Below are 11,182 nucleotides of genomic sequence, written 5' to 3' on the forward strand. Positions count from 1 at the left end.
ACAGTGCACAAAAGAGGCTCAGTACTGACAACTGTACGATGTTTTCCACCTCAATAAACCACTTCTTATTTATGGCAAAGGAACTTGTATTTATTATCTAGAAGGGAAGTATGGAACATACAGCTACGAGAGTAAATCCACATAGAAAATTTTACAAATGCCAAAAAAGAACAATAACAATAACAATAACGTTAACAAAAGTATACTCAAGCAAACAAGCCTCCTTCATCAGTATCACCACATGGGTGAAAATTCTTACCTTTTTTATTATTTCAAAAAGGTCTAGTCGCCTTAAGGTTCCCTCAGTTGGATATGTTACAATTGCTTACTAAGAAAGCTCAAGCTGTTACCAAGGACACATACCTAATTATATCCACACTTCCTCACAAAGTTGCCCATGCAACATACAGGTACAGGTCTACATGTGACACCAATACATGGCAACAAGCGAAAAAGACACAAGGATCAATACCAAACTGCCTGATAAACACTAGGGATCAAACACCTAACTTCGTAGCTGACACCATTTATACCACTGATCCAAAAGCCTGGGCTGCTAGGAAGGAAACACCACAATGTATGTCAACAGGACAAACAAGTAGCTCCCCAGGGTAGGCAAAATGCCAAAATTTGGTTGCCAATCGCAACTATCTAGGCCACCATGAGCCATAGGGGGATATTCCCATTATTTCCTCAACAGTTTTTGTTCTTCAAATATGAGTGAGTTTCTACAGCAGCTCTCAGTACCCAATTCCAACACACAGAATATTGGACTGAGCTGATAATTAGCCCATGGTCAGACGATACATGGACACGTCCACAAAATTTACTTGGCAGTTGACAATGCCATGTGACAGGAAGGAATGACACCTCCGTCAGAGTATAGTTGTCAAGTATCACCAAGGCATCTAGGCACCCTTCATTGGAAGGGCAGGGGGGCATTGTTGGCATTGCTTTAGTTTTTTTAACCCCCCCCCCCGGTTTTTCCAATGCCTTGGATCACCTAACTCTTAGAAACTGTGTGTCAGAGGTGCATAGCAACCTCCAACGCATTATGTATCATATTTCACTCAAACAGCATGGAATCTTCCAGCACCCCATAGTTGAAGTTAGAATCAGATTAAGCATCAGAACGCAGAATCAGACAGGTTCTGGGTTCTAAAATCTAGGGTTTGAGTACAAAGAGAATATCCTGGGACAACTCTGCAAAAGGGAAACCCAATGTGATAAAAGGGAATCTCTGTTAGAGGGATAACGAAAGACAAATTACCAACGACAACATCTGAGTTATCCTCTCTAATAGTAATATGAGCCCCGAAACCCAAAGTGGTGAAAGGGAGTCTCTGTTAGAGGGATAAAGAAAGGCAAATTATCAACGCCAACATCTGAGCTACCCTCTAACAGTAATATGACCCCCGAAAGTAATTGTGTATCGTATCTCACTCAAACAGCATGGAATCTTTCACCACTCCATAGTTGAAGTTAGAATCAGATTAAGCATCAGAGTGCAGAATCAGACAGGTTCTGGGTTTTGAAATCTAAGGCTTGAGTACAAGGAAAAGATCCAGGGACAACTCTGCGAAAGGGAAAACCAATGTGACGAAAGGGAATCTCTATAAGAGGGATAAAGAAAGGAAAATTATCAATGCCCCTCTAACTTCCTCCCTCCTTCCTCAAAACAATATTTTGGAACTCCAAAAGTGGAGCTATTGCCACTGGTGAAAGTGGGCAACTCCGGCAGACAAGAGGACTGGATTCTGGCTGGAGTATTCCCTCTGCTGCACAGGTAAGAGGATCAGAATTCATGAGGTGAAAAGGTAAGGTGGTGCACTCAACCAAGGTTTGGGATAGACAGTCGCAGAGGGAGAAGGCAAAGTGAAGCATGGGGCTGGGTGGGTGCCACAACCAGCCAAGGGGGTGAATCATTGCAGCAGGTGGTAGGACGGGGATTCCAAAAGCTGACGAATCCGCTGGCTGAGTTCGGAAGTACACAACTGAAATCCACTGCAATTACTGGGTCTCTCTGTGGTAAATATTTCCTTGTTGCTTTGCATTTGCTTTGTTAAGAAATGTAATGAGAAAGTCATCATAAAAGAAGTTGAAAGAAATCGTGAGGATCAAACTGGGAAATTACTGACAGTTTTTATATTCCAAATATTCCCCAATACGGGTAAATGCACCTACAGAATACATTGGCTTCTATTCTCTGAGATACACCACGGAAACAAATCCATTCTACAGCCTCTGATAGAAGCCCATAGACAACAAAAAGAACAAGTTATCTCCTACATCAATTCACTACTCAATTTTGAGACCAAAACGAGGAAGGGAGGGCTACTAATGAAGAATGATAGTTCCAACATCACAGATTCTGGACGCAGGCAGAAACTCTTAGAATGGGTCATGGCACCCCTTGTGAAGGAACAAAAAAAAATCCAAGTAAAACTTTATTCTGAGATTGAAAGAGTTGTGAATCAAAAGAAGAGATCTGTTGAAAGAAACGCTTGTAGTAGAATGGCTTGTTGATCCATGATCTCAAGCCCTTTATTTATAATAAAGTGGAAAGTAGACTATTACAAGGAATAGAAGTTTACATGAATGCAAACTCTAATTTAACTCCTATACAAACTCTTATTAGACTCCTAATAGAATCCAACACTCCCCCTCAAGTTGAGGCATGGATATCACACATGTCCAACTTGACCAAAAAAGTATAAAACATCTGTCCAGGTAAACATCTGCAATTTGATCTTCAAACTTATAGATTACGTCTGCCTTATAGACTTCCATTTGATTTGTCCTCATATTTACTGCAACTTTATGTCTCCAAGGAAGAACGCCCAAGTAAAAAAGTAGAATCTTCAAATGTTGAGAAGACTAAATTTCTGCACAAATCTGAGGGAAAATATATTTTTGGGGTAACAATAGCTAGGGTAAAACAGCCAAAGTGAAAGTTTTGATTTGTAGCAATGTTAGATCTTTAAAGGGAAAGTTTGCCAAGGGACAATCTCCAAAGGTAGGGGAAAATTTGTCAAGATAAGTGACAATCTCCAAAGGTAATAGAGATCAAGTTCTGCAAAGGTCAAACGACAAGCCTTTTGCAAGGTTAGATCTCCGAAGGGAAGATGTCAAGTTAAGGGGCAAATCTCCAGGGTTAACAGAGATCAAGTTCTGAACAGTCAGAAAGATAGCTCTATAGCAATGTTAGATCTCCAAAGTGGAAGATTGCGAAGGTAAGGGACAAACTTTCAAAGGTAACAAAGATCAAATTCTACATAAGGAAGTCTACATGAAAGGCTTTGAATTGTAGATATCTTCAATCTCCCCCTCGCGTGTAGCGTTACACGTGGGAAGATAATAACAAAGGAAATTCCAATGAGGAAACTTGGAAAGGAAGAAATTGTAATGGTAAGATAAAAGTATCAGGAAAACAAATCTAGAGAAAATGACAAAATTTGAAAGGGGGTTGACCGAGCCTACGGTGCCACTGATGAAGGTTTGATATTACCGAATGGACCGGATTAGAAGATGTAGTCAAAGCAAAAGTAGATCCTCCAATCGGCTCGAGCAAATAAAGTCCATTTACCACGACCAATCTCCTTCCCCGGGACCAGATCCTGAAGTATGGTAGGAGTTGGTAGGAGTATTAGAGGAAGCAGTGGTCGAGGCTGTACCGGCAGTAGAAGACTGCATAATACGTCGCAGAGTAGCGAACTCCTCCTGCGAAAAACCAACGTCTGCAGAGGGTGTGGTGGAAACTGTCTCAGAAAGATTAGCCTTTTGTTTTCCCTGTCTTTGTGCTCGTTTTTGCTCAAAATCAGCAGGCTTCCCATGCAGTTTCCAACAATTTTCCTTGGTATGATATGGTTTGTGACAGTGCTCACACTTCACAATCTCCTTAGCCGGATCAGATTTAGTGCGAACAGACTTTAAAGCTGATTTCTCCATAATAGGAGTATAAAGCATGACTAATCGACGACTTTCCTCACACTGAACAAGAGCATAAGACTGTTCTAATGTAGGAAAGGGAGAATGACTTAAGACTTGCACTCTGATCTGATCGTACTCCACGTTCAAACCTGCCAAGAAGTCATATACTCGAATCTTATCAATGTACTTCTTATATGTCGCCACATCATCTGGATTAGTGGGGGTGATAATCCCCATAATGATCCAACTCTTGCAAAAGAGATCGCAACTCAGCATAATAATGGGCCACAGTTAGTTCCTTTTGGGTAGTCTCATGAAGCTTCTTTCGTAGCTCATAAACCTGTGCACCATTCCCCAATTGTCCATATGTTTCAATAGTAGCCTTCCAGATTTGGGCTGCAGTATTAAGTAATAGGTAACCCCGGGCAATATTTGGATGCATGGAATTCAAAAGGAATGACATAATAAGAGAATCATTTGATATCCATTTATCCTGTAAAACACCTGCGGTAGTGGGTTTGATAGTGATGCCCGTAATGTATCTAACTAGTCCTCTTCCAGCGAATAGTCGGTAAGCAGATCGAGACCAGATCAAATAATTTGTACCGTCAAATCTTACCGAAAGAGAATGAAGAGTGGGAAAATATTCGGATCCAGTGGGAGCAGTAGTACCATCGATAGTGGTCATGTTGAAAAAAGTGTGTGCAATTCTTAAGTCTTCACCTTTTGAAAAAAAACTAAAACGTCGCAGAATGCAATAGCCAAACAATGTAAGACAAAAAAAAATTTCCCTTTTTTTTTTTTTTTTAACAGAATAGCAGATTATAAGAAACAATATGGTTTGGCCAAATATGCAATGGTCTAGTTTGGTCTAAATTCAGAGAGAACCAAAATATGGTCTAAAGTTGGAGAGAACCAAAATATGGTTCGACCAAGATTTATTGTTTACCTGGTTCAATCTGATTCGTTTTCTCTTCTTCTTCTTGAAGTCCCAAAAGCTGGAGAGACGGCAAGCAAGCAGCGAAAGCGATGGTGGTGTTTCTTCTCTTTCTTCTCTTCTTCTTTCCTTTTCTTCCTGGTCTTCCCTAATCGAACCCATTGTAGTGCAGTGGGTACTGAAGAACAGAGAAAAAAAAAAAGATGGGTTGCGAGGGTTTGCGATGGGCGCAGATGCAGCGGTGATGGTATGCCAGAAAAAAACGATGGGTGAAAAAAAATTCAGGGAATTTCGATGGCATCTGGCTCGATAAGAGATGCAGCGTTGATGGTATAAGCAGGGTTCCTCTTCTCTTCTTCTTTCCCTCCTTTTTCTTGTTCTTGCAGTGGCGGATTTCTGTCCAAAACTGAAGAATCGATAGGTGCAGAAAATTTCTGAATTTGAATATCTGCGAGTTGCAGAAAAAAAGAGGAATTTGAATGTCTGCGATAGTTGCAGAAAAATCCTGCGATGGTTGTAGAAAAAGTTCTGCAATTGTTGCAAGAAGAAAGAGCTCTACGATGGTATTACAGTTGCAGAAAATTCTGCAACTGCGATGGGTTTTACGGTAGCAGAAGAAAGAGAAAATCTGCAAAAAAATCTGCGATGGGTTTTGCAGAAGGAAAAAATTCTTCAATCGAACTTAGGCTCTGATGCCATGTTGAAAGAAACGATTGTAGTAGAATGGCTTATTGATCCATGATCTCAAGCCCTTTATTTATAATAAAGTGGAAAGTAGACTATTACAAGGAATAGAAGTTTACATGAATGCAAACTCTAATTTAACTCCTAACAAACTCTTATTAGACTCCTAATAGAATCCAACAAGATCACAAGAAGAAGATTTGCGAAGGATACAATATCTGAAAAGGTACAACTTTTCTCATTAAAGATTAAGAGGAGTTGCTTGACCCCCCAGTCCTACACCACTGAAAACCTCACTTTATCTTCACACACCAATTCATCTTAACAGCAGTGTCCCATACTTCTCTACCTTCAAAATGTATTGGTTCAGGAGCAACAACAAACTTTTAGATGGGTGGTTGATTTTTCCAAAGGTGGACATCAATGCACATCATGACTGCTTCTTAAGAACACCGTTTTGTTACTGGAGGTCCATGTACAGAAGTCATATACCAAAAACAGGACAGCTGCAGTGTAGCACTACAACTCAATCCCAGGATAGCAAGACCACAGCCTCAGATGAGTGCCACTTGGTTTCTACTTGTTCCCATTCCAACAATGAAACAGCACCTATTTTACATCAACTTGCTTAGCCAATTTCTTTGCTAGTCCCATAACAACTACAGCTTCTCTATTTAGGTATTTCTCTGCTTAAGTACTAGGATTAGTTGATGGAATTCTAATTCTTCAAAACAACAGCCTTATGCTTTCTCAACAATTTGACAGGATTGAGGGTAATTCCAGTCACTATCATATACCCTAGAAGCTAAAACAGATATACTCCCAATGAAGATCCATGCATAAACTCAAGGCCAACAAGATGCTGGTGACAGTCCAATGGTTTGAGATTCCCACTATTACTCTCTCCGATGTCTGTTATTTCCACCTTAGAAATAAAACTGGCTTTTTTTCTTAATTTCCAAGTTTACCCCTTCCTCTAACTGGGATGTTCCTCTTGTGTTTCCCAAAATTACAATTCAACCACTATTGTTAATGGGATTGAGTTTATTACTGGGGTCACCAATAAGTATTAGACTTGAGTATCATTTTCTCTACAAGCCATGGACTCTTCTGTGTTCAGGTTAGACTTCAGTTCCCTAGTGGAAAGCTTGCCAGATTGTTCAGATAGTACAAGATGCTGCCAAGACCTCCATAATATCTCCTCTCTTATTTTTGAGATTCTCAGATGAGATGTCATAAGATTTATATCTTGGATATCCAGATGATATATCAGTGATATCTCGGTAATATCTCGATGTGTGCGCAAGTTTATGTTTCCCACCCAAATCTAGCTTTGATTTCACCAAAAAAGTGCAGCAACTAAGGGGGATTTCAGTTCAAACTGGTTTTTTGGGAAGATGAATTGGCCTCCCAAACTGAGATCTCAGTTGTCCCTTGGTTTGTGGTGGAGATGATAACAAAGATATATATATATATATATCTCAGTATTCACTTGAGGATTGTGTAGTCATCTAATTCTTCATTTCATCGTATTGAAATGGTGCTCATTGAGAAGTCTTTGAGTCCTCTTAATTCATTATCAACTTTCACGTGGTTAGAAAAACAAAAAGGCATCATTCATCATGATGGAAACTTATGCACCTACAGCCTTTTCACATGCACCATGAGCCAATGGTGGATGCTTCCTTTCAATTGATCGCGAACTCACCAAGAACTCAGTAGTATCTTGCTTTTTAGGGATTCAATGACAAGATGGCTTACAACTTCTTATCTTGAATATCTTGGCATCTCAACAAGACCTCAGTACATGTAGCAGTTTTATTTTAGTCCAAAACCTGGCTTCAACTTCAACCAGCAAAAGAAAAAAAAAGAACTAATTCAGTGGGATCCCAGTCCAACTTTAGAACCACTAATTTGGGCTCCAAAACCAAGTCCTTACTCAAATAAGTGTTCATGGACATCGAGTTGCTTATTCCTTGTCTACCACTCTGCATCATATCATAAAAAAGTAGATAAGGCACACAAAACAGACCAATAACAAACCATCAGGCATATATAGGCTTGCAAAGGGATAACATGCTTGAATACCTCATTAAAGGACACAATGAATAAGAGGAGGAACAAGTGAATAAGCAGTACAGTAATTCCTAGGCCCATTCAACCACCTACCATCACTCAAACTCTATCTATCAGCACCTGATGCCTGTCCTGCAATCAAACACAACCATTTGGGAAACAGGCATGGGTATATTGAAGGCCAAAAGACTTTCTAAACTAACACAATTACTTCCTAAGATATGAGAAACTAAAATTAGAACTATCTAAACTCTTAATAACAAGAAACAAAATGTCCTGGAGTCTACATACACCGACACTATCAATTCCCACCTATGATTACTGTCAGATTCCTATAAATGAGAAAAACAGAAACCGGGTGTCCGACACAGCTCTCTGGACATCTAAGGCCACCAAGACATGAGATTCCTTGACATTAAGCAAACCAAAGAGTTCACAACCTCAGAATTATTTTCTGGAAATAGAATATCATTCTAACCCATAGCTTCAGCTTTGTTCTCCTCACCAACAATGTCTTGGCCACTTGTGGATCGTTTCATTAGCATTTCCCCTTCCTTGAATAGCTATATTCTACCCTTCTTTGACATTATTTTCCACAAACTGAAAAAAATCAGGAACCAACCATTTCCCAAACAAAAATATTAATAACCACTAGTTCTGCTAGATTAAACTTAGTAAGTTGGCCTATAACTTCACAGATTAAATGGGCATGCACCCACCTAGATTTTTGCTGTAAAAATGTGGGATCAGTCGATGATTTGACCAGCAGCAACCGGCCAATTTAGCAGCAGTAAGAGCTCCCCCTTATGAGGTTTACGTAGACAAGCAATGGATGGAAGAAACTCCGTTTTCTGTATCCTCACACTAAATACTTCTTCAATTACGTTATGCTCTGTAGTCTGTTTAGAGAAAGGGGGAGAAACTCACTAGCTACCCTAACTTACACTCTTACTCAGACAAGTAAATGTTTTAATGGCAACACTATTCAAATTCACCAATACATGGAAATCAAACATGTTGGTACCACAGGAAAAAGCCCATGTATCCTTGGCCACAAATAAGAACTTTCAAGCCAGAAATAAGAACTTCCAAGCCAAAACTAAGAATTTTCAAAGACAATAATATGCAGTACACAACAGTTCGCAATGACTTACGGCGTCCTTTCATCCAATGGGCCTAATGCTGGATCATACAGTCCATCAGGCATAGGTCTCTCCACACCATCAAGCAGAATAGGATTTGTAATCTTCTTAACACTGAGATTTCTAACTTCCTCATCGGTATAAAAGCTGAAATGAACTCCCTCCACAGACTCAGTAGCTCCCTGTGACAAAACAATAATTAGAACAATTCAAAGAAAACCTACCATATGAGTCAAAAATCAGAGCTAATAGAAGTGTGACAATCTTTATGCCAATCCAGAAAAGTGTATGACCAGAGGAGAGTTCAAACAAACATCGAAAGAAATGTTAAGTTCAACAAGTGCCCTATTTATATTCCATGTCTAGTGACAGTAAAAGTTTAAAATTATTCCTTTACTAAGTTACATTTATCTCCTGGAGTTAGGCAGTAACCAAGAAGCAATGACATGTGCAAATGAAATATAGAAGACAAAAGAGGAGAAAAACAGACCTCTGCAGAGTGAGCCATCTCTTTTCCCTTTTCGAATATTTAAGTTGCAACTCTCAGAATCTGTCCTACGGATTCCACCAGGGTACACACAAAGAGCACAGGGTTTCTGTACCTATTTTTCATCATCAATAAAAATTAGAAATCCATGATCTCAAACAGAATTCAACCAAATACGAAATTCTCCTACCAAAGGGAAGTAGCAGATGCTCAAGCAACTAATTTTAATTTAGACATTTAAAGCAAGAAACCAAGCTGGAAAAGTCTCTACTTTCTCTATAGTCGAGACACACCAAAGCATGAGAAGTTACACAAAATACCACGAAGGTGCATTATGAGAATTTTTATATTACAATGAAATTATATTTATATCCTTATTTCCATCGGTATAAGTCATAAAGCAGGAAAAATCTCTGTTTTCCATAATCTGCACGCACAGAAGAATGAAAAACATAAAAACAAAATACTAGAGGGTCCAACATCAGGAATTCCTATATTCGAACGAAATACCTTACTTTCTGGAACAAGGGTGGCCAGAGAAAGATACTTCAGCAGGCAAAGTAACCGAAATTGCTGTCGCAATCACCGCAGGCAGAGCTGAGGTTAAGGGTTTTGACGTGAGGAATGAGAATGGATAGTGTGAGACAGTTGGGGCAGCCTAGCAGGGCAAGTGGGCGGTGGGCGGTGGGGTTGGAGGAGGAGGAGGAAGAAAGGGCAGAAGAAGAAGAAGAGGTGGAGGCTACTACTTTCTACCGTCGGGGCAGCCTAGCAGGGCAAGTGGGCGGTGGGCGGTGGGGTTGGAGGAGGAGGAGGAAGAAAGGGCAGAAGAAGAAGAAGAGGTGGAGGCTACTACTTTCTACCGTCGGAGCAGCAGCAGAAGAGGGGGAGGCTACCGGTCTGCAACTCGTAGCAAGAAATATGAGCTCTGGGGCTTCCGCCTGCAAATAAACCCTCGTTTAACCCTTCTAAAGCTCGCAAGGCGTACCGAACCTAGATGTCTATTTCTTTTGGAAATTTGAGCGCCACCCTTGAGCTACCTTTAAAATTTGGGAAAATTTGAGAAACGCCCAGAATATATAGCGAAAGTCACATAGACCCAATTATCCAAAAAAAAAATCACACACGCCAAAATTATACCATCTTAAAATGTCTCTTAAATTACCATAATGGTGCATTTTGTTTAGTAATTGCATCAAGTCATGATTGTATATTTTCAAAGTTTATAGATTACCCTCATCATCGACGTGTGACTTTACAATATTGTCCTTTACCACATGCCTTTTTTTTTTTTTTTTTTTTGATCATAGCAAATGAAATTATTACTTATAGTGGTTCGTCGCCCTCTAATCTTGCCTGGCCTCCCCTTCGCCGGTGTTGGGTTTGTCGTTGCTCCATTGTTGTCAATCTATCGTTTTGTCGTGCTTGCCGTTTGTTGCTCATTCAACACCATTTCCGTTCCTTGGTGGTGTTGCCTTCGTTGCCTTCTTGTTGCCCCTAACATGCTTTCTCTCTTGCCTTCTCCTTGTTGTCCCGTTTTCCTCTATCTCATCCCCAAACCCATCCGTCGTTCTGTTTGTTGTCCCCCCTGTGGTGTTGTTTTGATATGCAATCATTTCCATCTGCTCATCTTCTCGCCCCTTCCGCCTCATCTGTTTTGTTCCCCTTTCTTTCCCATCTTTCCGTTTGTTGTTGTTGTTTTGTTTTTGTACCCTTTTCTCTCTTTCCAAATATAACATTGTATTATTTCCCTGTTTCTTCTTTGTCTGCTCGTGTTGCCTCTCCCTGGTGGTTGCTTGTCTGTTCTCTTATCCATCGCTCCCCCCCCCCCTTTTGGTCCATTCCTGGGCTGCCAACCGTCTCCCTTGTTGCCCTTCCGGTTCGTTCCCCTTTGGTACCTCTTCGGTGCCCCGCTTCCGCGCCGCTTTT

The 11,182-nt window shown here is 40.3% G+C and overlaps 1 protein-coding gene across 2 annotated transcripts in view; it reads right to left on the reverse strand.

Annotated features, from left to right (window-relative positions):
- The window catches only part of NRPA1 (nuclear RNA polymerase A1), a 66,688-nt gene extending 56,407 nt beyond the window's left edge, over positions 1–10,281 (reverse strand). The window contains exons 1-3 of one of the 2 annotated variants that reach the window (XM_089153223.1): positions 9,772–10,281; positions 9,260–9,371; positions 8,782–8,951 (exon numbers count right to left, since the gene is read on the reverse strand). In XM_089153223.1, coding sequence (XP_089009349.1) covers positions 8,782–8,951; positions 9,260–9,277 — 188 coding nt within the window. In that variant the 5' untranslated portion in view covers positions 9,278–9,371; positions 9,772–10,281. Of the gene's footprint in view, positions 1–8,781; positions 8,952–9,259; positions 9,372–9,766 lie in introns of both variants that reach the window. The other variant, XM_089153221.1, reaches the window with a different exon arrangement.
- Between the last annotated feature and the right edge of the window lie 901 nt (positions 10,282–11,182).

The sequence above is a fragment of the Hakea prostrata genome, chromosome 4 (assembly GCF_041222555.1).
Source record: "Hakea prostrata isolate BN-2017 chromosome 4, UWA_Hpros_2, whole genome shotgun sequence".
NCBI lineage: Eukaryota > Viridiplantae > Streptophyta > Magnoliopsida > Proteales > Proteaceae > Hakea > Hakea prostrata.